Source organism: Melozone crissalis, unplaced genomic scaffold (genome assembly GCF_028551555.1).
Source record: "Melozone crissalis strain CALT ecotype California unplaced genomic scaffold, PUWL_Pcris_2 ptg000016l_1, whole genome shotgun sequence".
NCBI lineage: Eukaryota > Metazoa > Chordata > Aves > Passeriformes > Passerellidae > Melozone > Melozone crissalis.
The window spans coordinates 57,930,008-57,957,812 of NW_026535794.1; the positions used below are offsets into that span (position 1 = coordinate 57,930,008).

The following is a 27,805-nucleotide window of genomic DNA, read 5'->3' on the forward strand; positions in this document are numbered from 1 at the left end:
AGGTGGAAAGAACCTGTTTATTTCAGGCACAACACCCCTCAGCACACAAAATGAACAATACCCGATGACACCGCTCTGAGAAAGATGACAAAATCAGAAAGTCTCTTTCGGGGGTGGCTGCTCTGTTCTCAGTCCTTCCGGTGCTGGGGCAGCTGCTGCAGCAGAACGATGTTCCCAGGTCCCAGTCCGGAGCAGGTTTGAGATGATCTCAGAAACAGGAGAGGAGAAACAGTCCAGGAAGGGATGTGGACTGTTTAGCTAGAACTAGCTAATAAGCAGAGGCCAAAGCAGAGCAGAAGCGAGAGCAGAAAAGAGAGCAAGCAAAGCAGCAAGCTGAAAGCAAGAAGTGAAAAACAGCCCTATGTACTGCTCATCTCTGTGTCCCTGATAAGAGAAACCCAAACAAAACTTCCACTCTTCAGAGTTGGTCTTAAAGGCACAGAACAGACGAATGGGGATACAAGCATCATAACGTCACCCCAGGACATTCCACCCCTTATCCCCATATCATCAACATACTACAACACATCATGCATTATTCATACAAAATTTCCATCTATTCCCCCAAAATTACAAGCAATACCCATCATGCCTTCATCACATCCCCACACTGGACCACTGAATCCAGGCCCTATATTACAGAGCTGCAGGATTCCCCCTTTTCATTTTAGTCACCTAAAGCTCCATCTATCACTTGCTCAGACCTTCGACACTTACACATTTCCTTCTATCTCATATCTGTATGGTTTAATGTACAGACAATGGCAGTAACATCCAATGAACAGTGATATTGCATATCATTCTTACCCCACAGTCAGATCTCCCTGAGGTACACATCGTGTTGTTCCATCTCTTTGCATTATCCACCACGTGCAACCTGGTCCCTGAGCAAAGACAACCCCACGAATGGGTTTGTCTGTACTCGAGGCAGAATTGATCCACACCGTCTTCCCTAACAAACCTCTGATATGTACCACTGGGACTTTGTCTCCTTCTATTACATTCAGGGACTCAGACTGGGCAGGACCTGCTCGGTTGGTGGAACCTCGGGTGTTAACTAACCAGGTGACCTTTGCTAAATGCTTCTCCCAGTTTTTGAAAGATTCCCCACCCAAAGCTTTCAACTGGGTTTTTAGTAGTCCATTGTACCTCTCCACTTTTCCTGCAGCTGGAGTATGGTAGGGGGTATGGTACACTCACTCAATGCCATGTTCTCTAGCCCAGGTGTTGATAAGGCTGTTCTTGAAATGAGTCCCGTTGTCTGACTCGATCCTCTCAGGGGTGCCATGTCTCCACAGAACTTGCTTTTCAAGGCGCAGGATGGTGTTCCAGGCTGTAGCATGAGACACAGGGTAGCTTTCCAACCATCCAGTGGTGGCCTCCACCATGGTCAGCACGTAGCGTTTGCCCTGGCGTGTCTGGGGCAGTGTGATGTAGTCAATCTGCCAGGCCTCCCCATACTTGTACTTGGACCACTGCCCACCGTACCACAGGGGCTTCACTCGCTTGGCCTGCTTGATGGCAGCACACGTCTCACAGTTATGGATAACCTGAGAAATACTGTCCATGGTTAGATCCACCCCTCGGTCTCGTGCCCATTTATAGGTGGCATCTCTGCCCTGGTGGCCTGAGGCATCATGGGCCCATCTAGCTAGGAACAACTCTCCCTTATGTTCCCAATCTAGGTCTATTTTGGACACCCCTATCTTTGCAGCTTGGTCTGCCTGCTCATTATTTTGGTGCTCCTCATTGGCCCTACTCTTGGGTACATGGGCATCTACATGGTGGACTTTCACAGGTAGCCTCCCTACCCTGGTAGCAATGTCTTTCCACTCATCAGCAGCCCAAATTGGTTTCCCTCTACGTTGCCAGTTAGCCTTTTTCCACCTCTCCAGCCATCCCCACAGAGTATTGGCTACCATCCATGAATGAGTGTAGAGGTACAGCTTTGGCCACTTCTCTTTCTCAGCAATGTCTAGGGCCAGTTGAACAGCTTTGAGTTCAGCAAGTTGGCTTGATCCACCTTCTCCTTCGGTAGCTTGTGCAACCTGTTGTGTGGGGCTCCATACGGCTGCTTTCCACTTCCGGTTCATCCCTACGATGCGACAGGAACCGTCAGTGAAAAATGCGTAGCGTGTTTCCTTTAGGGGCAGTTGGTTATAGGGAGGAGCCTCTTCAGCACGTGTTACTGGTTCTTGTTCCTCTTCATCTGTGACACCAAAATTCTCACCTTCGGGCCAATTTGTATTGACCTCCAAAATCCCAGGGTAATTCAGTTTACGTATATGGGCGCGCTGAGTGATAAGAGCAATCCACTTGCTCCATGTAGCACTGGTGGCATGGTGAGTGGAAGGAACCTTGCCTTTGAACATCCACCCCAGCACCGGTAGTCGGGGTGCCAGGAGGAGTTGTGCTTCAGTGCCTATTACCTCCGAGGCAGCCTGGACTCCTTCATAGGCAGCCAAGATTTACTTCTCCTGTTGCCCAATTGATGAATGACACAAAACTCGGATAAGTTTTGTGGGTGCTTTATTAAGGGCCCGGGGGTGCCAGCGGACTAATGTCCCAAGTCCGAGCCCCCAATTTCACGTATGGGTGCTTCCCTTTTTATACATGCGATTCATAACAAGGTCTCCGAGAAACAGTTCCCCTTGCCTAGTCACAGTCCCCTTGTGATACATTCCTTAGTTCACAAGCACAAGATCATAAATCTTCTGCTTATCTTATTCTAAGAGCATTGTATGCTGCCCCCAGACAGGTTAGCATTCTTACTTTCCTGCACTAGTTCAAATATTTATTAAATTCCTAAGACTACCTGCTAGGTTACACACAAAACCCAACACACACACTATCAACGGCTACAAAACTGCTTTTAACAAACCAATTCACACACAACTCATAACTAAACTATAATTACACATTTGCTAAATTTCATTTCTTTTCCAACCTTTCCCCCCTTTTGAGCATCCTTCAGTCCTGCTGCAAGGATGCTCAATCAACAGTATTGACAATAACATCTTCATAACGAGGTGGGGAGTGTTCTTCATTCTGCCGCCCGCGGGTCATCGCCTTCAGCAACCAGAGAGATCGCTTCTTTTCCTTTTCGATCACACCTGAGGCATCTATATACAATCCATATAGTCACTAAAAATACTAAAAACATTAGTGCATACTGTATAGCAGACGTAATCCAGCCAGACAGGTAAAGCCCCAAAGAATCAAATACTGCTCCTATCCAGTTATGCTGTGCTTCCTTTTCAATTTCCTTGGTTTTTGTTTCCACTTCTGCCAGCTGAGAAATATCTTTCTCAACTTCAAGTGTAACATATGGAATGTGTACACAGCAATGATCTATTCTCCTACTCAGGTAACCACAAACTCCATGTTCTTTTAACAGTAGCAAATCCAATGCCATTCTGTTTGTAGGGTCATTCTTAATGTAGCTTGCAATTGCAAATTTAGATCTTTAAATCCCTTCTTAGTAGCTGCTGCCAACCTTTCTGTCTGTCCTAACAAGTTGTTGAGCATTTCCCTATTTCGATATGTCGCTACCGGAGGGAATAATGACTCTAATATCCATCCAAATTGTACTCCTGAGCCAGGTTCATGCCACTGCTCCTCTAGGGATTCTTCCCTCTTTCTGAGTCCTTTCCTTTGGATCAATCTATTCTGTTTCCAGTATGGACACAATGTGGGAACCCCTAGGGTGATTTGTGTTACTGATCCATCTAGAGGTAAATGTGTGGTCCACTGTCCATGTCCCAACACCCAGACTAGATTTCCAGGGCTATGCACAGTAGTATATCTGCAATCTATAGGTCTATCCATGGACTCTCGGCTAACCGTGTGATCATACTCCCTACACTCGCATCCCCACTTAAATGCTATTTTCACTGGTACCAATCCAATTCGGTCTTCCGGTGTATCACATGTAAAAACCTCAGTACAATTCCAATCCTCTTTCTGCGGTCTGAACTCTCGGGAAGATGTAGACGTGATGAGGGCCCTATAATGTGACTGATTCTTTACTCCTGACCATTGGATGCACCATTGTACTTCCCCAAGGTAATTATAGTGTTCCAAAACACTGGGTCCCCATAATGTCTTCCAGCTATTCCAGGTGTCAAAATTCTGTGTGACATTCTGACAACTCATCTCATTTCGGTGGGATTTCGTTCTTATTCGTACTGTATTGCATGGCTCATCTATTGGGGTTGCAATTAAACACCTCCTGGTATTTTGAATCCAACCATAATGATTGGGTTTCTTTTCACATTCCTCTCTAGTCATAGCCCGAATGGTCATACACAAATCCCTCCATACATCTACTGGTTTGGGAACTGACTGGCAGGACCATGAAACACTCTTGAATGTTTCAGGCATTTTGGTTACCGGTATTATTCCCCAGGGAATTGGTTCACCTGCAGCCTGTGGTAATGGCAGGCAAGCTGTTATTTTAGTCACGTTCTGCATGATCCCAAAATCTCTAATTAATCCTACCACTAAGTTTTCCTGCTCAGCATTCCGTTCTATTGTATCATTAGCCTCCCGTCTACTCCTTCTACCGTGTCTCTGTAAGGATAACATCATTCTGTCATGCCTCCACCATGCATTTCCTATTCTAGGATTAGTGACATTCGTCCACCCACAACCTTTGCCTTCCTTCTCCCACCAACTGGTCCCGTCCTCTATTCTGTCCTCGGTCAGTTCCCTATTTTGCTTCCACCATTTGACCCGAAAGTTCCTTTGATATCTTGATCTTACTAGGAAGGAACAATTTATTCTGAGGGGTGGCCCATCCCACATGTCCACTGCCATTGATACTGGATTAACCTTTATGTTTTCAGCACGATCCCCTGTCCATGGCAAAACCCTCATACTCACTCTTTTGTAATCAAAACTATCCTGTATCTTGACCAAACATGTATATTCTCCTGTATCGTTTGTGGTTACCTTAGTAAGATTCAGTACCGTGTTTCCTTGTTGTTTATCCTGATCCCAACCGACTCCGATCTTGCCTCGGCTTCTTTCAGCCCCCCGTTGCCATATTGCAATAACTTCATCGGCCTCAACTCTCTGGCTGTCAAATATAACAAAAGTTAATTGAACTTCCATCCTTTCCATGACTGTAACCTTTGTTTCTTCAACCTGTACTAGAGTAAACCCTTGAACGGGTACTAGTCTCATGATCACTAGCAGTAATATAATTAAGAAGGCGGCTTTGCGCGGAAGATCATCCGGGTTGGAGACACTATCTGGGTTTCCCATTGGAACGGTGCCTTCTTTACCCTGGTGTAATGGATCCAAGCATCCATCCCCTGGACCTTCACCGCTGTGTAGGTCGTCATCATCACCTGGTGGGGTCCGCTCCATGATTCCCATAGCGGATCCGTGATCCACTTCTTGACGTACACCTGGTCCCCAGGCTGAATGTCGTGGACAGAATTCTCCAGCGTGAGCGGTCTATTCCACTGTAACGTGTTTCTTAAAGAATTCAAGATCTTATTAAGTGACATAACATACTCTGCAATCGCCTGGTCCCCACTCACATGTACCTGCCCTTTTAATACAGTTGCATGATATGGTTTGCCATATAGTATCTCATATGGACTTACACCTACCTTTTCCCTTGGTTTAATTCGAATCCTGAGTAGGGCCAAAGGCAAAGCTTGAGGCCAGTGCAGTTTAGCTTCCTGGCAAATCTTTTTGATTTGTCCTTTCAGGGTTTAATTCATCCTTTCCACTTGCCCACTAGACTGAGGTCTCCAGGGGGTATGCAAATTCCAGGTTATATCTAACATTCATGCTAATTCCTGCACTACCCCGGCTATAAAATGCAGACCCCTATCTGATGACAATCCTAAAGGTACTCCAAATCTTGGTATTATTTCTTTTAACAAGGTTTTTACTACCTCCTTAGCCTGATTAGTTCTACATAGAAGAGCTTCCGGCCACCCTGAGAACGTACATACGTACACTAACAAGTATCTGTATCCCTGTGCCCTAGGCAATTCAGAAAAATCAACTTGCCAGTAATCTCCCGGTTGTGGCCCGACTTGCAACTTTCCCATTTGTATTTGTCTCCTAACTACTGGATTATTTTTCAAACATACCGGGCACATTGCATTAACTCTTTTTGTCATTGTTAACATCTGATTAGAGATTATCTCATTCTTCAAAAATTTTACCAATACTTCTGCCCCCCAATGACATGTATTATGTTCTGATTCCAAAATAAATTTCATTATGTGAGTAGGTACCACTATTTGTCCCATTGGTGTAACATACCACCCAAGTTGATTCCTCTGTGCCCCTAGCAAGTTTATTAGTTTTCCATCTTCTATTGAATATTTGGGCTCCTGATTCAGGTATGGGATAGCCGGATTCGTTCTTACCGGTACCAATGCCATTTGAGTCCATATTTCCCGTGCCACTTGCCGTGCTGTAACATCAGCAAATCGATTTCCTCTGTAAACGTCTCCTTCCGCAGTCTGATGTCCTCTAACATGCATTACTGCGACTGCTTTGGGACTATGTACCGCATCCAGTAGCTGTAGCACTTCTTCCCGGTGCTTGATGTTGGTTCCCTGTGAATTCAAAAGCCCCCTTTCTTTCCATAACACCCCATGTACATGAACCACACCAAAGGCATATTTAGAATCCGTCCAGATATTAACCCTATTGTCCTTGCTCAAATGCAGGGCTCTGGTGAGTCCAATCACCTCTGCCTTCTGGGGCGAAGTTCCAGGTAACAAAGCCTTTGCCTCTATTACTTGATCCAATGTTACTACTGCATACCCGGCATAGCGAGTCCCATTCTCGACAAAACTGGATCCATCAGTGTATAGTTCCCATTCAGGTTCTTCCAATGGTTCATCCTTTAGGTCGGGTCTGCTGGCATATACTTGTTCAATTACCTCTACGCAATCGTGCACCAGTCCCCCAGCCTCCTGGTCACTGCGTAAAAACTCTGCTGGATTAACATGATTAGTAGTCTTTATTTCAATATCATCCTGTTCTCTCAGGATAGCCTGGTATTGCAACATTCGACTGGATGATAGCCAGTGACCCCCCTTTTGCTCCAAAACGGCCATGACCATATGGGGAACAAACACTTTCATTTTTGCCCACAAAGTCAATTTCCGGGCCTCTTGAATAAGAATTATTGTTGCCGCCATGGCTCGTAAACATGAGGGCCACCCGGAACTTACCGAATCCAGTTGTTTAGAGAAGTATCCCACTGGCCTCTTCCAGGATCCCACCTTCTGGGTGAGGACCCCCAATGCCAGTTTTTGCCTCTCATTCACGTACAACTGGAATTCTTTGGTCAGGTCAGGGAGTCCTAGGGCTGGGGCCTCCTTTAGTGCCTGCTTCAATTCCTGGAAGGCCTTCTTTGGCTGTGTCGTCCACTCCAGCCGATGCTGCTTCAAGGCCTCATACAGTGGCTTGGCTAGGAGACCGAAATTCATGATCCACAGTCGACACCATCCCACCATTCCTAGAAAAGATCTCAATTCCTGATGGTTACGAGGCAAAGGAATAGCACATATTGCCTCTATTCGGTTTACTCCCAAACGTAAGTAAACCGAGTTGTGAGATCATACAACATCTGCCCTTGTATGATCTCACAACCGAGATAAATAACACTATTTTTGACCAATTGAGCTTTTTCCTTAGAAACCCGATACCCTGCTTGGCCAAGCATGTTGAGTAATTTAATTGTTAATTCCACACACATTTCCCTTTCCTTAGTAGCCAGAAAAATGTCGTCCACGTACTGCAGGACTACACACAAGGATGGGGATATTGTTACCTGGGTTATCTTCCATTCCTCCAGCTCCTTGGCCAGTTGATTTCCAAAAATAGTAGGGGAGTTTTTAAATCCCTGTGGGATTCTCGTCCACGTAAGCTGCTTCTTTCTCCCAAAATCAGGACTCTCCCACTCGAAGGCAAAATATTTCCTACTCTCTACTGCCAGTGGGATGCAGAAGAAGGCATCTTTAAGGTCAATCACTGAGAACCATTTAAACTCCTCCGATACAGATGTTAACAAGGTGTAAGGATTAGCAACAACTGGATGTACGTCTTTCACTATTTCATCAATAGCCCTCAAGTCCTGTACCAAACGGTACTTACCATTAGGCTTCCTCACTGGAAAAATTGGACTATTATACTCCGATTCACATTCCTGTAATATTCCTTGAACCAAAAATTGTTTAATTAACGGGGCTACTCCCCTCCTTGCCTCAAGCTTCAAGGGGTATTGCTTTACCCTCACTGTTTGGGCCCCTTCCTTTAGATCCACCTTTACTGGCTGCGCAGCTTTAGATTTTCCGGGGACCCCTGACTCCCATACCCAGGGTACTACAGCCTGCTCAATTTCTTCTGGAATAGGAGAGGCATCCACTTCCTTGATCACAAAAATGCCTGTTATTTGTTCCTCAGGTATTTCCAATTTCACCCTTCCCCCCTCAAATATTATTTTCACATTAAGTCGGGACAACAGGTCTCTGCCAAGAAGGGGTGTGGGGCAATTTGGTATATACAAAAATTGGTGATCTATTTCCTTCCCCCCAAACCTAAGATTTAAAGGTTGTTAAAATGGTTGTTCCTCTAGCCTCCCTGTTGCCCCCACCACCTGTACCGTTGTGTCACTCAAAGGTCCCAATCGTCTATTAAGTACAGAATAAGTGGCTCCAGTATCTACCATAAATTCTTGATCCTTTCCATCTATCTCTAAAACTACCCTCAAATCCTGGTCTAGTCAGCTTTGATTCTGATAGTTTCCCAAAGCTAGTGCTTGAGCAACCTCTGCTGGTCCTCCCGTGAATCCTCCCACAGGAGCATTCCCCATCGGACCTGTCCTTAATCCTATGTTTCCCATGCCCATACCTCCTCTAACCGGGCATTCATTTTTCCAGTGTCCCAATTGTCGGCAAAATGCACACTGGTTTGGATCCAACCTCCCTATGTTAGGTGCAAACCCAAATCCTCCCTGACCTTTCGCCATCCCCCTCTGTCCGCGATTAGCTCCTCCCTGACCTCGACCCCTAATGGGTCTTCCTCCTGCCCCTGTCTGTTGCATTACAGCCAGAATACTAGCTTGTTGTCTTTTTGCAGTTTCTTTTTCCCTGTTGTTGTATATCTTCCATGCTACCTCCAACATTTTATCCAAACTCCGAGTATCCTCTCTTTCCAGCTTTTGTAACTTTTTCCTAATATCCTCTTGTGATTGCCCCATAAACAACAATGCCAATTGAAGTTTTCCTGGTTGATCCTCTACATCTAAATTAGTAAACTTCCGAGCCATGTCTTTTAATCGTTCTAAAAAGGCAGATGGTGACTCATTCTTGTCCTGCTTGACCGAATACAACTTAGACCAATTCATAGTCTTAGGTATTCCTGTCCTAATTCCTTCCACCAACAATTCCTGATATCGTTTTACAGTCCTTATTCCTCCCATAGAGTTTGGGTCCCACCTTGGTTCCTCACTAGGTACCAATTCATCAACTGTTTCATTTAGTTGTCTCAACCGAATCTCCTCACGAGCCTTTTCTCTAGTGGCTCTAATAACCATTTCCTTTTCCGTGGAATCCATTATAGTATCTAATAATACCTGTAAATCATTCCAGTCTGGATTCTGAGTCTTTATTACCATTTTAACCACCCTTGCCACCCTTTCAGGATCCTCCCGATAACTCCCCGCTGATTGCTTCCATATTACCAAATCCCCGGGGGAGAAAGGCACCTTTATAAGTATCCTTTCTCCCTGTGGTCCCACAGCTTCCCTTAACGGCGCAATTAACTGTGGCCCCTTCTGCCCCTTCCTTCCCTGGCGAGTCCGCCCTGCTAACGGAGTTCTTTTAACACTCTCATTCTTTTCACCATCATCACCATCACTATCACTCTCACTAGATCCCATTTTTATAGCTATATCCGCAGGGAGAGCAGGGGGCACATTAGGAGCAACCGGAACCCTCGGGGGTGCTATACAATAAGACAAATCTTCCTCAATTGAAGGATACAAATTACGCTCCTTTCTTTCTTTACATCCCACACGCTCCCTCTCATCATTCACTTCTAAAACCAAAATACCGCACTCCTTTTGCCATTCTTCTTTCTGGTGTAAAACAAAGAACAAATCTAAGTATGGCATTTCATCCCATTTCTCATTTTTCCTTAAAAATTGCATCAGAGATTCCATTATCCCCAATTCCAGTGTACCATTCACCGGCCATCCCGCTTCCCCAATCTCATATTCAGGCCACCAATGATTACAATAATCTATCATTTTACTTTTATCCAATTCTTGATAATACCCCTCACTTTTCCATCGTTTCAATATACAACCTAATGGCGTATTTCCAGGTATTTTACCATTGGCTTGTACTAAGGTTTTAAAAGTTTTAAAAGACATCATATTACAGCCTTTAATTCCACCTTTAGTCCCAATAAACCAATGTACCTTAAACCAATATACCTTCTCGCCGTCCTTCCCAAAAAAAAAAAAACAGGAGGCGAGTTCCGGTCCTGCGTCCTTAGACATCTTATGGCCGGAGCCTAGGCTTTTCTACCAACCACCAAATCCAAATCCAATTATCATCTTTTTCCAATATAAAGCACCTTCGGGCTTACCTTGGCAGTTGTCCGACAGGCGCGGGGTGGGCACGAACCGATGGCTCCCCGAGAAATGCTCGGTGTCGGCTTGGAGTGGATCGAGACGCGGAACCGCCCCGGCAACCCTCGGAGTCCTGCTGCAGTCGCCAGAAAACTGTTGCCTGATTGATAAATGACACAAAACTCGGATAAGTTTTGTGGGTGCTTTATTAAGGGCCCGGGGGTGCCGGCGGACTAACGTCCCAAGTCCGAGCCCCCAATTTCACGTATGGGTGCTTCCCTTTTTATACATGCGATTCATAACAAGGTCTCCGAGAAACAGTTCCCCTTGCCTAGTCACAGTCCCCTTGTGATACATTCCTTAGTTCACAAGCACAAGATCATAAATCTTCTGCTTATCTTATTCTAAGAGCATTGTATGCTGCCCCCAGACAGGTTAGCATTCTTACTTTCCTGCACTAGTTCAAATATTTATTAAATTCCTAAGACTACCTGCTAGGTTACACACAAAACCCAACACACACACTATCAACGGCTACAAAACTGCTTTTAACAAACCAATTCACACACAACTCATAACTAAACTATAGTTACACATTTGCTAAATTTCATTTCTTTTCCAACACTCTGTTGGAGTGTAGTTGGCTTCAGACCCTCTGTAGCTTCGACTCCAAAATCCCAGTGGTCGACCCCAGGTCTCCTCAGGCACCTTCTGCCAAAGGCTCCAGGACAAGCAATGGTTCCCGGCTGCAGAGTAGAGCATGTTCTTCCCCTCTGGTCCTGTCCTGACTGGGCCAAGGGCTACTGCATGAGCAATCTCTTGCTTGATCTGGACAAAGGCTTGTTGCTGCTCAGGGCCCCACTGGAAATTGTTCTTCTTGTGGGTGACCAGGTAAAGAGGGCTCACGATCTGACTGTACTCAGGAATATGCATTCTCCAAAAACCTATTGCACCCAAGAAAGCTTGTGTCTCTTTCTTATTGGTGGGTGGAGACATTGCTGTGATCTTGTTGATGACATCTGTAGGAATCTGATGCCGTCCATCTTGCCACTTCACTCCCAGGAATTGAATCTAATGAGGTGGTCCCTTTACTTTGCTCTTTTTAATGGCGAAACCAGCTCCCAGGAGGATCTGGATGATTTCCTTCCTTTTCTCAAACACTTCCGCAGATGTGTTCCCCCCCACAATGATGTCATCAATATACTGCAGATGTTCTGGAGCCTCACCCTTTTCCAGTGCAGCCTGGATCAGTCCATGGCAGATGGCGGGGCTGTGCTTCCACCCCTGGGGCAGTCGGTTCCAGGTGTACTGCACTCCCCTCCATGTGAAGGCAAACTGAGGCCTGCGTTCTGCTGCCAGAGGAATGGAGAAAAATGCTTTGGCAATGTCTATAGCGGCATACCACTTTGCTGCCTTGGACTCAAGCTCATACTGGAGCTCTAATATGTCTGGCACGGCAGCACTCAGTGGTGGAGTCACTTCATTCAATGCACGGTAGTCCACAGTCAGTCTCCATTCTCCTTCAGATTTTTGCACAGGCCAAATGGGGCTGTTGAAGGGTGAGTGGGTCTTGCTGACCACCCCTTGGCTCTCCAGCTCTCGGATCATCTTAAGGATGGGGATCACAGCATCTCAAGTGGTCCTATACTGTCGTCGATGCACTATGGAAGTGGCAATTGGCACTCGTTGCTCTTCTCCCATCAGGCATCCTACTGCAGATGGATTCTCAGACAACCCAGGCAAGGTGTTCAATTGCTGGATGCCTTCTGTCTCTACAGCAGCTATTCCAAATGGCCATCTGAGTCCTTTTGTGTCTTTGAAGTACCCACTTTGAAGGTAGTCTATGCCCAAAATACATGGGGCCTCTGGGCCAGTCACAATAGGATGCTTCTTCCACTCATTTCCCGTTAGGCTCACATCAGCTTCCACCAAAGTGAAATCCTGGGATCCCCCTGTCACACCAGCAATAGAAACAGACTCTGTCCCCACATGTCTTGATGGGATTAATGTGCATTGCGCACCAGTATCGACCAAAGCTTTGTACTCTTGTGGTTCCGATGTGCCAGGCCAATGAATCCACACAGACCAAAAAACACGATTTTCCCTGGCCTCTACCTGGCTAGAGGCAGGGCCCCTCTAAGCCTGGTTATCCTTCTTTCCCTGGGCGTATGTTTTGGATGTTCCTTCGAGGGGATCAGACATGTCATCATCATCATACCTGGCCATTCGACTTCGGGCAACTGGAGCTGCTTTCCTTCTGGTGGCTTCCTTCAGTTCACACACTCGTCATGCCAGAACAGCAGTAGGTTTCCTATCCCACCTTCTCATGTTTTCCCCACAATCACGCAGGTAAAACCACAGCTCAGCTCGTGAGGTGTACCTTCTCTCACCATCTGGGAAACGTCTGCCTTGGATACCAGAACCTCAGATCTGTACTGCTGAAATTTGGAGAAGGTCTTCTTTAATCTCCTCTCTAAGCTTCTTATGGTTCTCCTCTATCTTATCCTCTAAGTTCTGCAGACGTGTTTCTATCGCTGCGATTCTGGCATGTGTCGGGCCATGTACAGCATCTGCATATGCTCGGAGCTTCCTTGCCATGTCAAGCACAGTCTCATCCCTCTCATCTCTCTTCATGATGGCTAAGGCAGAAGCATATTCATATGGCCCAAGTCGTATGAGTTTTCGCCACATCACAGACGTGCATGGTACTAAGTCTGGGTTCCTAGTTGTTACATCATCTGAGAAGATAATCTCTGCCACTGCCATTTCCCTCAAGCATTGAATCCCTTGTTCTATGGTTTTCCACTGGGTTTGCTGCATATAGAGATCGTCTGCACACAGGTATCTTTCTGCTACACTTCTTAGGACCCGTTCCCAGAGGCTGTGAGAGTTAGCCCCGCTCATCATTCCTTGGTCTATGACAGTATCCTGTGACAGGGATCCCAAATGCCTGGCTTCAGTGCCATCCAGAATTGTAGCCTCGCCTGCAGCGTCCCAGAGACGGACCAGCCAACTAATTATGGATTCATCAGACCTTCGAGTGTAGTCCTTCCGTAGGCCACGAAGGTCCTTCAGCGAAAAGGACTCATATGATCTTGCACCTGCTGCTTTGACTGCTGATTTTATGTCAGGAGGCATTGAGGTTCCTTCTCTTTCATCATCATCATCATCATCCCCTGATTTATTGGTCTTGTCCGTGCATTTCCCACTTCTAGTGCTGGTACCAACAGCCATGGGTTTAGATGCTGGCTTCGAGCCTGGAGTGTTAGCTGCAGCCTGAGTCACTGGGACAGTTGCTGATTTATCTCCCTGCCCCCCTGCCTCTGTCTGCTGTCAGACAGTATCTAGCAGTGTGCGATAAGCATATGCCAGGGCCCAGCTCACTGCAGTGACCTTCCTCTCCTTAGGCTCATCCTGGTACTTCTCTTTCAGATATTTGCCCACCTCAGCTGGGTTCTGAATTTGTTCATGGGGAAAATCCCAGACTATAGGGTCAGAGAATTCCTTCAGGATTTGGCCCATATCCTCCCATTTCCCACACCACTTAGGATTTTCCACACCAGGGTCTGCTCCTGAGTCAGGGGTCTCATCAGTCCATCTAGAAATCTCAGCCCTCATTCTAGAGAAGCAGCAGGCTGTATAGAGGAAGGTTACCAGATTGAATACCAGAAAGATGGCTTCTTTAACATTGAGGGGAAACTGAACATCCTTCACTAGTGATGCAGCTGATTCATAGGAGAAGAAGGAAAGCAGAGGCTGAAAAACCTCATTCCCTCCTGCTCCTCCTGCAACAAACTGGATGCATAACCATAGCCATGAACCATTCATACCTGGAGCAGACCCTAGCATGTTTATAAACTTCTTGCACATCATTGCCACCAAGCCCAGCAGGATAGCTACTCTGGTCACTGCCCCTCTGATGTAAAAACTACGTATTAGGGGCAATACTAAAGCTATTTCTGGGTAAGAAAATAAACCTAGGGACCAGAGAGGTATTAAAATCTCAAAAAACCCTAGGGACCAGAAATGCATGCAAACCTTCACCCCAATAGACATTATGAATTCAAAAAGCATGGCTATTAGCTGATTTAAATGAACACAGAGTAATAGCAACCAAAATGCAGTCAAAACAGGGTTTTTCCACTCTCTCTCGAGCCCCCCGTTTGGGCACCAATATTTTGTCCTGGTTTAGGGCAAATTTGTTAAAGAATCTGCAAGGGAGGACCCCTCCAGAAAGCAAAACCCACACGGCCCCTCCCCCCAACCGGTTCAGGAAAAATTCCTTGGAGAGAGGTGGAAAGAACCTGTTTATTTCAGGCACAACACCCCTCAGCACACAAAATGAACAATACCCGATGACACCGCTCTGAGAAAGATGACAAAATCAGAAAGTCTCTTTCGGGGGTGGTTGCTCTATTCTCAGTCCCTCCGGCGCTGGGGCAGCTGCTGCAGCCGAACGGTGTTCCCAGGTCCCAGTCCGGAGCAGTTTCGAGATGGTCACAGAAACAGGAGAGGAGAAACAGTCCAGGAAGGGATGTGGACTGTTTAGCTAGAACTAGCTAATAAGCAGAGGCCAAAGCAGAGCAGAAGCGAGAGCAGAAAAGAGAGCAAGCAAAGCAGCAAGCTGAAAGCAAGAAGTGAAAAACAGCCCTATGTACTGCTCATCTCTGTGTCCCTGATAAGAGAAACCCAAACAAAACTTCCACTCTTCAGAGTTGGTCTTAAAGGCACAGAACAGACGAATGGGGATACAAGCATCATAACATCTGCCCAGGACAAGGGTAGAACAGCAAAGCTTTCAACTTGACATGAGCATTTTGCTTGCTCTGGTTCAAAATATTGATGTGAAAGAACCGCTCCAAAAGCAAAGCATAATTCCTAACCAAGTCTTCATAGTCTAGTTTTCTTGTAGGAGCAACAAAAGCTAATAAATTCACTAATTTCAAATATTAGTGCTTAATATTAAGAAACAAAGTTGGAATAAAACATTTGCATGTTACGTCAAGATTTCTCATAGAGGAAACATGCAAATAGATGTAGTCATTAGGATATATTTGACTTTTTTTTCAGGTTTTGACGAGTTGACTTGTTATTGTGGTGAATCTGTGATTTACCCCCCTGTTCCCTGTGGCACTCAGCCACCAGAGTGTAAAAAAACATGCACCAGGCCACATGACTGTGATCATCCAGGTAAGTCAAGACATTCAGTTTTGATTGGGGTTTTTCGGAGTTTTTTTATTGAATTTTTATTGGTTGGTTTTGTTGTGTAGTGGGGTTGTTTGTTTGTTTGTTTGTTTGTTTGTTTTAATTTGGGGTTCTTTTAATCAAAATGTAGAAAAGTGTACATAGGTCTATTTGAAAATATATATCCAAGCCAACCAGCTAAAAACTTGCAATGAAAACTACTAGTGGTACTTCTGGTGTTTTTTCTTATTAGTCACAACACATTAATTGCTGTATTTCAAAGATCAAGTGCTCTATTGAAACAGTAGGATAATCTAAGGAACAGTTAGTTTCTATGTTCCTTGGAAATTAATTGGCTGATCACAGAATAAGTAGTGTGGGTCAGACAGTTTCTGGCAAATTTTGCCTGAGAGTAAAACCCTACTCACAAGTTAGAAAATTATCTGCTATTTAATTTAGAGTGTATATAGATTATTCGCATAAATACTTGGCATCATAATTTTTTGTGATGCATAATCCTTCCCATAAATTGTGTAGTTTTGCACTCTCATGCGTAATAGTCTTTACTGTCTTCTTTAATGCATTCAACTGAAGTATACTGATAAAATTGTTACGACTTTTGTATTTCTGTGGCTGCAGTGTACCATTCATGTCATAGTGAGGAGAAATGTCCCCCCTGTACCTATCTCACTCAGAAGTGGTGTATGGGCAAGCATGAAGTAAGTCTGGACAATTAATGGTTTTGAATGCTAAACAATTTTTTATGACTGTAGGCTTAGATTTTTGTGTCATCTTTGAAATGGAATATGTTACTGGAGTTGGAGTTTAATGTGATTAAATTGGAGAAGTATATCTTTATTCTATATACAGGCAAACCAACTTTATTGGACTATAGTATAAAACAAAACTCATTCTTTGACCTAAGGTCTTTTAGTATTAAGATTCTTATGTGGACAGTGCCATTGAAGGTGTGAACAGTAAAAGCACTTTGATATTTCCATTGATAATTTTTACCATTAGTTGTCATCTTCTTCCTTTTCTCTTTCAGCTGCGAAGTAATATTCCTTGTCATCTCACTGACATTTCCTGTGGACTTCGCTGCAATCAGATGTTAAAATGTGGAATGCACAAATGTAAAAGAATTTGTCATAAAGGAGAATGTCTTATAGATGAAGAATGTAAACAACCATGTATTATTCCAAGGCTATATTGTAATCATCCGTGTATGGCTCCATGTCATCCTTCTTCACACTGCCCGACAACATCCTGCTGTGCAAAGGTTAGATACCTAAAGGAAATTCACTGCAAAGTCAGAGGTGAATTATATGGTTTAATTATCAGCCAGTAACAGTTGTGACATGTTTGTATATTGATAACCTAACATTTTGTCTGTAAACTTAAAAAACTGATTTTTTAAAAATAAAACTATTCATCACTTTTAGGTAGCATTTATTCCACTAAAATAGGCCATCTAAAATGAATAAGTTTATATCCTTCATGGCAGTAAATAGACAAAACTTTAAAAAGCTGCTCACTTATGTGATATGGCAGGTTGATCTTCAGTGTGAGTGTGGAAGAAGAAAGGAAAGTATGATATGCTCCGAAGCATCTAATACATATCAAAGGTTGGTATGGTAATAATGATTTCAATTCTTTTCCGGACCTACTGCTTCACAATTTGATTATATTGCAGGTGGTTAGACTTGACTGAATATATTTAGTTCACAAGCTTTTTGACTTTTTTGTACTTTGACATGTGGTAGTTTTCACGGGTGGGGGTGGGGGTGGTGGTGGTATTTCCCAGAGCTTTTGTACCAGCTATGCTGTATTAGAACTCTTTTTTTTTTTTTCCCCTGTTAGTCTGTCAAAGCTTGACTCTTCCATATGTGGAACTCTATTCTACCCACAGAGCCCAAATGTAGGTGATTGCAGTCCATGTGTGACTTGCTGTTCAAGTTTATAATCTTGTATGATGGAACCTAGTCAGTGGAGATGATGGATGCTGAAGAGTGATTTAAAGTAATTCCGAAATAGCTAAATTTAGGCTGGAGAGCTTTGGCATCTAAATCTTGGGTTTTAATCTTGGGCAAACTGAGCCCTACCCAACTGTATTTATTGCAACAATCTCCAGATCCTGTGTCTAAACTTGATTTTCTCTCTCATAGGAGAGAGAGCAAGGAATGGACAAGGAAAAGAAGAAAAATGGGGCTTTGGAACTTTTGAAATGAATATAGCAAAACAGTAATAATAATAATTTTAAAAATCTTACTCTTAGGCTGTGATTGAAAGGGAGTAAAAAAGTTAGTCTAAATAGTTGGTATGTGATCAGAATTCTGTTCTGTATCCTACTTGTTAGGCAACCAAAGTCTGAGATTCTTCCTGTCTTTCAGAGAAGGTTTCTTAGTGATGGGTTTATTTGGAACTGGTATTGGAGGGCCTTTTTTTTGTCCTAGTCCGGCCTAGGGTATGCTGCTTGATTTCTGATGAACACTGTCCATATTCACATTCTGACAGAAAATAGTTTAGCTTAGGCACTTAGTGCTACCTAATGAAAACAAGGAGAAAAATGTGCTAATTAGAAACAAAAGTTGTTGTCAATACTAAGTTGAATGCAAGATACATGTACAGAAGTTTGGTTTTTTTGGTCTTTTCATCACTATGAATACAAATCAGAAGATTGGCTCAATGTTGAAATACCAGTTTAAATTGACAATTGCTTGTCATTAATGATAAGTTCAGAAGATAACATACAAGTCCAGATTTTTGAAGTTCTTTCTCTGCTGTTATAACTTGGGCACTGCCTAAATGTTCATGCAAGGAAAATGGTTCTTTGAAGCCAATGAAAGATCTTGCATGTGTGAGGTGAATGCCTATGTATTTATTTCTCTGATCAGAGCCCAAATGTAGAGGAAGGGAAACTCTTCTGTTTAAAGCAGGTGTTTGTATCAGTTAAAATGTGTTCATATGTGCTTGCAAATTATTCTTGACTTGTGATAGTAACGTGCCAGCTAAGTTTGATAACTCCAGCAGTTCAGGTTCCTGAAAGATTATTCTAATTTTGTGGAGATAAGTTGCCTATTTTTCCTACCTATCACCAAACCAAAACAATGATAACAAAAACTGTAAAAAAAAACCCCACAGCAAAGTAAAAGTCAGCAAATTAGGGGAGTATCCAAGTTTTCTCAAAAATTTTAGAGAAGCTTTGGGCTTTGTCAGTGAATGTTGGTGAAAGAATGCCCAAGGAAACAGGAAATACCTGTGCTGCTATATCTGTACATATGGCACAAATGATTCATATCATCTAATGTCCCATTATCTAGACTTTGGCATCAGCTGATTAATATGAAGTGCCTCTAAGTGATTTTTTTTGTTTTATGTAGTATGATTTTCCTTTTTCCTGATAGGTGATTGGTCTTTGAATGTGATGAAAAACATAGAGATAAACATACAGAAACAAATATATCCTTTTATTTTAATGTAACAGAAAAGCTAGTTCAAGAGGATACAATGTTTCATTTTTAGGAGTTTGTTTGAAAATTTTGTGGGATTTTTCCATTAAAAAATTTCTGTGTATTTTAGTTATACAAATTTTAGCAAAGGAGACTGGGAAGAGTTGTTATTGAAGGGAATTTGGAAGAATCTTTATAAAGAAAATGGTAATGATCTTGGTAGGCATTTTGTCCTTTCCTTGTGGATTGTGTTAACCATATTTTCCAAGCAAATTTCTAAGTACTTCGTAAATTCACTTTACAGATTTTAGTTGCATACAGTCAGGGAAAAATTAGATAAAATGATGGTTAAAGCTATATGGTCAGCTTTAGCTTGTATAATTAGCAAGTGAGGAGAAAGAGTATTTGCCGTGCCTAATTTCAACTTGCATAAGAAGCACGTCCATTTGTTAGTGTTACTCCTAGTTGAGGGAAATGAGAGTAGACTCTTGATTTATGTAACTAGATCAGGTTCCTAAAACTTGGTGGTGTAGAACTACAGTTCCAGTCTAATGAGAAGAAGATCAGTCTGTCTTACTTCTTCCACCTAGATGTTAAATCTGCACCCTTATATACCTTTTCAGAAGTTTATGTGTTGTTTTAAATGAAATCTACCACTCTCTTTTTCAGAATAGCTGCTATATCTATAGCAACTAAGCTAACAGATCTACAGCTTGGGGATTCAGTAGAAATCAGTAGGCTTATTACGAAAAAAGAAATGAAGCAAGCCAGGTAAGGAGATAGATGTAGTAACATATTTGAAGCCTTTGTGTGTACCTGAAGCATACGTGACATGAAAAATATATTATTGTGGTTATAAAAATGCTAGCTGTAGTACCAGTCTGACTCTACTTTAGCAATATGCTTAGAGTATTTTGCAGTTCTGTGGTGGTTCATGGTTTTTCTTTCATGTAGAATGAGATCTCTGTCATTGTATGGTTGGTTGTTCAATAATTAAGTGTGGGACAATACAACTGTGGTTTCAGAGTTTTTTTTCTACTCTGCCAACACACTGGAGTTCCTCTGGATTTTTTCAGATTTCTAGACAGGGCAATTGACTTTATCTTCTGTTTCAGCAATCCAGTGTTCCTTTCTGGATTATTGATAGGCCATATTTTCTCCTAGTCATCCTCTTAACTATTTACAATATTTTTGTATTACCTGTTTTAGAAGTTTTCATGTTTGTATTTCAGTTTGATTGGTGCTTTGGTGTTGTCATCCTGGCTGGCACCACAAACCTGATTTTAATTTTGTGACATTAGTTTTCCTGGTGTTCCTCAGGACTGAAATATCTTGTCCCTTTACTTATAAATTTTTTTATGAAGTGGTCAACTTTCTCCAGTATCCTTCTGTCAGAAACTTGACTTACTGAAGTCTTTGCCTTTGAAGTCCCTAATCTCTGGTTTTAGTTTATATCTGTTATCAAGTCTTCTTTCTTTATATTACATTTGATTATTTCAGTGTCAGTCTATTATGTGTGTTAAAATCTAATGTTCTTTTATATTGTGTAAAGTCAAAATAATGACATTTCCCATATAGTTGCTTCATGATTTCCTGTACCAAAGCTAGTGCCAGCATACTTAAGAACTTTGGCTATTGTGTTGTAGTCACTAACACATATCTTTCTGTGTGGACGCACACTGCCCTTTCCTTGAACAGTTGAAATTACCAGAGATGGCTTTTCTTTGTACAAGTCTTTCCTAATATCATACCTAAACTGTTGTAGGTAGCCTTTATTTGCAGAATCACTAGGTCGGAAGAGACCTTCAAGATCATCAAGTCCAACCTGTGCCCTAACACCTCAACTAAACCATGGCATCCATTCTTTTTTTAAACACATCCAGGGATGGTGACTCCACCACTTCCATGGGCAGACCATTCCAGAACTTTATCACTCTTTCCATAAGAAACCTTTTCCTAGTATCCAACCTATATCTCTGTTGGCACAGGTTAAGACTGTGTCCTCTTGTTCTGTCAGTTGCTGTCTGGAGAAAGAGACCAAACCCCATCTGACTACAACCACCTTTCAGGAGGTTGTAGAGAGTGATAAGGTCATGTCTGAGTCTCCTTTTCTCCAGGCTAAACAACCCCAGCTCCCTCAGTTGTTCCTCATAGGGCTCGTGTTCCAAGCCCCTCACCAGCCTTGTTGCCTTCCTCTGGATGCACTCAAGCATCTCAATGTCCTTTGTAAACTGAGGGGCCCAGAACTTGACACAGTACTCAAGGTGTGGCCTCACCAGTGCCAAGTACAGGGGGAAAATGACCCCCCTGGTCCTGCTGGCCACACTGTTCCTGATACAGGCCAGGATGCCATTGGCCTTCTTGGCCACCAGGGCACACTGCTGGCTCATGTTCAGCTGGCTGTTGACCAGTACCCCAAAGTCCCTTTATGCCTGAGCAATGTACAGGCACACCATCCCCAGCCTGTAATGTTGCAGAGGGTTATTGTGGCCAAAATGCAGGACTCTCCTCCTGGACTTACTAAATGTCATCTTATTGGACTCTGCCCATACATCCAACTGTTCCAGATCTTGCTGCAGAGCATTCCTGCCTTCCAACAGATCAACACATGCTACCAGCTTAGTGTTGTCTGCAAATTTACCTATGGAAGACTCAATCCCCTCATCCATGTCATCAGTAAAAATATTGAACAGAACTGGCCCTAGCACAGGCCCCTGAGGGACACCACTCCTAACTGGGCCCAGCCATCCAGCTAGTTTTTAACCCAGCAAGAACGCTTCTGTCCAAGCCCCATGGGCTGCCATCTTCTCCAGGAGTATGCTGTGGGAGACCGTGTCAAAGGCTTTGCTGAAGTTCAGATAGCCAACATCCATAGCCTTTCCTACATCCACCAGATGGATGGCCTAGTCATAAAAAGAGACCAGGTTAATCAAACATGACTTACCCCTCCTAAACACATGCTGGCTCGGTCTGATAGATGCCGTGGCTGTCCTGTTAGTGCTGCGTGATGACACTCAGTATAAACTATTTTATCATCTTAGTGGGTACTGAGGTCAGGCTAACTGGCCTATAATTGCCAGGATCCTCCTTCCCACCCTTTTTGTAGATGGGCGTCACACTGGCCCACTTCCAGTCATCTGGAACCTCACCAGTGAGCCAGGGCTGCTGGTAAATGATAGAGAGCAGCTTTGCAAGCTCATCTGCCAGCTCCCTTATCACCCTGAGATGGATCCCATCTGGTCCCTTAAATTTATGAACATCCAAGTGGCTCAGCAGTTCTCTGACTGTCTCCTCCTGGATAATAGGGGGGGTATTCTGCTCCCTGATACCATCTACCAACCCAGAAGGAGACTTGTCCTGAGGACAAGCCATCTTCCCACCGAGGACTGAGGTAAAGAAGGTGTTACGTACTTCCACCTTCTCCTCATCTGCAGTTACTAAGTTCCCTCTCTCATCCAATAGAGAACAAAGGTTGGTCTTACCCTTCCTTTTGCCGTTAGTATATTTGTAAAAACATTTTTTATTATCCTTTACAAAAGTTGTCAAATTAAGTTTGAAGTGAGCTTTGGCCTCCCTAGTTTTTTTCCTACATGTCCTAGCAACCCCCTTAAATACTTTCTGAGAGCCCTGACCCTCATTCCAAAGATGATACATCCTCTTTTTGTTCCTAAGTCCTTTCAAAACCTCGTTGTCCATCCAGGCTGAACATTTGCCTTGTCAACTCATATTTTGGCACACAGGAACAGTCTGTTCTTCTGCCTTCCAGATCTCTGTTTTGAAGCATACTCACCTTTCCTGAATTCCTTTCTTTTTAGGGTTGCTTCCCAAGGTACTCTCTAAATAATCTCCTAAATAGGCCAAAGTCTGCCCTCTGAAAGTCCAGTGTAAAAGTCTTATTGAAATCCTCCTGATTCACCAAATAGCAAGAACTCTGTAATTTCATGATCACTGTGCCCCAAGTGGCCTTCAGGCACCACATCTCCACCAGCCCGTCTCTGTTTGTAAACAATAGGCCTAACACAGTCCCTCCCCTGGTGGGCTTACTCACCAGCTGCGACAAAAAGTTGTCCTCCACGCACTCTAAAAACTTCCTGGACTGCCTCTTTTCTGCTGTATTAAGTTCCCAGCAGATGTCTTGTAGGTTGAAGTCACCTACAAGAACAAAGGCTGGTGATCTTGAAACATTCTCCAGCTGCTCATAGAATAAGTTGTCCACCTCTTCTTCCATTTCGGGTGGATGATAAGACTCCCATTAGGATGTCAGCCTTGTTGGGGTTACCCTTAATTCTTACCCATAGGCATTCAACTTCGTTGTCATTAGTTTCAATACCCATGGGATCAAAAGCCTCCCTAATATAAAGGGCCACGCCTTCGCCTCGTCTCTTATTTCTTGTCTCTTCTAAAGTAGCCATCCAGTGCAGCGCTCCAGCTATGTGAGTTGTCCCACCATGTTTCCATGATGGCGACTACATCATAGCTTTCTTGCTGACCATGGCTTCCAGTTCTTCTTGTTTGTTACCTGTGCTGCATGCAATAGTATACATGCAGCTCAGCTGGGCTGCTGATTTCACCCCTAACTGAGGCTTACCACCCTTGGGCCTTTCAGACAGCCCAACTGCATCCCCTTCCCCCTTCAAACCTAATTTAAAGCCCTCTCAATGGCCTCTGCCAGTTCATGAGCTAAAATCCTTCTGCCCTTAACAGGGAGATGGAGCCCATCCAGTTCCAGCAGCCAGGTGCCACAAAAGTTGCCCCATGATCAAAGAACCCAAAATTCTGCTGATGACACCAACCCTTGAGCCACTTGTTGACAATGTGGGCTCTCCTCTTCCTTTCAGTGTTTTTCACGCCACCAAAGGGACTGAGCAGAACACTACCTGTGCTCCTGCCCTATCAACAACTTGATCCAGTGTCCTAAAGTCCCTTTTAATTTCCCTGACACTCTTCTTTTCATGCCAACCTGGAGTATCAGCAGTAGGTAATAATCAGAGGGCTGAATCAGCCCAGGGAGCATCTCAGTAATATCCCATATGTGGGCCCCAGGGAGGCAGCAGACCTCCCTGTAGGATGGGTCTGGTTGACATATGGGGCCCTCTGTTCCCGTCAGAAGGAAGTCACCCACTACAACTACCCTTCTTATTTTATTAATATCAGAGGTGGTGATCTGTTGGAATGGATCATAGAAGAAGAGTAATTGAGAGGCCTGCTGGGCAGATAATTTTCTTCTGCGTTATCTGGCTGACCCTCTAGATCCAGAGCCTCATACTTATTCCGAAGTGGCACCTGGGCAGGTGATAGGGGTTGGGAGGAATTTCTGTTACCTCCCTGAGTAGGGACCCATTTCCACTCCCCTTCAACCACCAGGTGTCCTCCTATTGCCTAACTGTGGGAGTCATGTGAGTCCTCTGACTCTTGGTGCGCCTCCCTCAAGGATGGATCTGGAGAACTCTGCCAATCTATTTCACTTTCAATTTACCAATATAGCATCTAGTTCAGAAGCTTTTTTCCTCAGTTCCTGTACAACCTTGGTGACTGCTGCTCATGTTCAAGACCTGGAGAAGAGATTGGGTCCTCAAAGATCTTTGATTATTGCTTGTTTGTTTATTTTTAGCTCTTTCTGTACTAATACGATAAAATATTCTCACCCGTTCTTGTTACTTCTTTAGGCTGTGATAATATGACACCAACATGCTACAGTTTGAAAAGTATGACGGGCAGCAGTGATTCTAATTTTAGTTTTCTTTCATAATTCAGGTTGCAATGTGACGAAGAATGCTTAGCTATTCAGAGGAACAGGTGGGAAATTAACTTGCTTCCTTTTTTTTTTAACAGAAGTAGTCTAGTTTTGGAAAGGTAATGCTATGTAGAGAAGAAATCTTTTTCTTCATGACCTAGAGAACAGATAAATGTGGAGATGATTCCTGTTATAAAGATCTATATTGAATGATTAGAAATCTTGCTAGAATATTCTATCTCTAAATGAGTTGTTTCAAATGTACAGACCTTATATTTTGCAAGCTATTAATTAGTATTAGTAAGCTGTAACTTAATTGTTCTATAACACGTGGAAGGTTGGGGGGGTTTATATGGGGTTTTTTTTTGTTTGCTTATGTTTTGTTATATTTTGGGGTTTTTTTCTCCTACCCTCAAATTCAGGTGTCTTGCTGAAGCTCTTGAAATAGATGATAATTCTGATCCTTTTAAAATCCGTTCTTCTGGACCAAAGTACAGTGACCTTTTAAAAGAAGATGCAAGGTATGTGTTGTAATGATGGCAGGTGTCATAAATCAACAGTGTTGAGAGCAAGATGGAAAGTGCAGAACAGTTCTATTTACTCTTCTAAAAATAGCTGTCTTGGCATTAGAAGACAGTTAAAGCAAAGAAGTTGATATGCACTTCTCAGGACCTCCCAAATGAGAACCTGAAAAGTAAAAAGTGTCTGACAGGTTACTTTTTTTGGTAATCAGACCAGATTTTAAATGGTAACATGATTTTACACCTTTCTCACTATGAATCAGTACCTGTACTTTTCACATCTCTACTGCTTTTACTCAGAACCAACTTCTACTTCAGTGCTCCATTTCAAAACAAAGACAAAAGTGATGACTAAATAATGAAATTATTATTATAATTATAACATTTAGATTATCATAGCCTACTGTTCTTTCTACCAGATCCCATTTCTTTTTTTGCCTTACTGCTTTTATTTTAAAAATAAAGAAATGGAATTATTAAAATGTTGGATGCAGAGCGAAGCCTGTGCCAGTGTGACTGCATAGAGGGTTGCTAGACTGAAACATCCTAAAATGAGGCAATGGGGAATCAAGGTAATATCAAAACCACCACACCAATAAATACTTTGTAATCTGGAATAACAAGAAGGTATCAGACACATTTTTTAAAAGATGTTGAGATGATGTGTCATCTGAGAGTTTTTACTCTTGTGTTTGTAGGCAGGACATTAGTTTTTACCAGGTCTAAGTTTTGTAGAACAGCTTAGTATGTTTTCTTCTTCCTCCAGTATTCTAATGGTGCATAAATTTCATTGTTTTGTAAGGATGTTTGCTACTTGAAAATCCTTTATTTAATTTGCTGATACTTTGAAATAAGTGAAAATTTTATATAAGCAACCATTCAGAATTTAAGAGTAAGTTACATCTTCTTTACTTCCCACTGATGAACCTACTGCAAAATAGGAGCTGAATGTTTTCATTGTGGGGTTGCTGTTTTATTAGTATTTGCATTTAAAAGTGCTATTTTATAAGGACTATTCTCTTAGTTGTGTGTAGAATATGTTTCGCTTCATCTTCAGAAAACACAGCACACACTTTCAGTACAATAAGAAGGGGAAAGTTTTGCATTGTGTGTATAGTCTTCTGTGGTTTTTTAGAGTACAGTTCTGTCTCGTCTTTCTACCAGCCACTACCCATAGTGCAAATGTTCATCTTTCATGTACAGAACTGACCAAGATCATGCACTGTACTGCAGATGATGTCAGGGTCCGTCCTAATAGACAGATGACCTGATGGTTTGTAGGAATGATCTCAGAGTGCAAAACACCAACACGGTACAAGGGGGTTTGCAGTGATAATCAAATCAAATGGAGTTTTATTAAAATAATCACAGCAAAAATGCGATAGAGGGATTAAGGGAGAGAAAAAGAGAGAGAAAGAGAGAGAGAGAGAGAGAGAGAGAGAGAGAGAGAGAGAAGGAGAGGGGATATAGCTACCAACGCAGAGACGAAGTCCTTTGATGCAGTCCAGCCGAGGGTCTGCCTGCTACGCTGAGGAGATCTCAAAGGCTCTAGCTAACTCAGAGGTTTTTATTACTGAAAATTGTGAGGGGGGGGAAACAGATACAATAGGGAACAGATGTAACAGGTAGTCCATGTAGTCCATGTTCTCAGCAGTAAATGAGCTTGATAGATGTAACAGGTAGTCTATGTTCTTAGCAGTAAGCGAGAGCCATTGTATTCTTGGTCCAGTGGTCACAATCTGCAGGCAGACATCTCGCTTCCGTCAGCTTGCCTCCCCACACACCTCCCCCAGGCTGGGGTTTTCAGTCCCAGTCCTTGGAAGGAGCAGAGGGGCCTTTTAGGAGTTTCATGTCTCAGTCCTTGATGGAGAAGCTTCTTACATCTCCGTCTGTCTGTCACGGTGGTTGTAAAACAGGTGAGGGTCTTCTGTGGGAGACCACCTGGAACTCAGGAGAAGTCCTGCCAGGCCGAGAGCTGGGACAGCTTCCAAAGCTGCTGTTGTTGCAAACGGGGCACGGTGCCCTCTTCTTAGCATACAGCAAACACACTTGTGAAACACTGAGCTTTCAGGTTTCAGGGCCCATGGCGTGTGACTTTTCTCCTTCAGAGCCAGATATAGACAGGGGGGGTCTTCTCCTCAGTGGTCTCCCAAGGACGATTGTGAGGCAGATAAGGGAAAATTAGGACAGACTCTCACAGATGGTCAAACAGATACCTTGAAAAGTAGCCTTAATGCTTTCACACTCCTCATTCTTTCTGTGATTTTACTTGTGTTTCTTTTGTAGCCTCTTTACACTG

General features: G+C 43.3%; 1 protein-coding gene across 1 annotated transcript in view; it reads left to right on the plus strand.

The window, feature by feature from the left end:
• NFX1 (nuclear transcription factor, X-box binding 1) overlaps positions 1-27,805 on the plus strand; it is a 99,025-nt gene that overhangs the window by 54,093 nt on the left and 17,127 nt on the right. Inside the window, exons 14-20 of the mRNA XM_054273333.1 lie at positions 15,689-15,808; positions 16,442-16,521; positions 16,851-17,081; positions 17,354-17,427; positions 19,921-20,022; positions 25,006-25,047; positions 25,408-25,506. Coding sequence (XP_054129308.1) covers positions 15,689-15,808; positions 16,442-16,521; positions 16,851-17,081; positions 17,354-17,427; positions 19,921-20,022; positions 25,006-25,047; positions 25,408-25,506 — 748 coding nt within the window. The remainder of the gene's footprint in view (positions 1-15,688; positions 15,809-16,441; positions 16,522-16,850; positions 17,082-17,353; positions 17,428-19,920; positions 20,023-25,005; positions 25,048-25,407; positions 25,507-27,805) is intronic.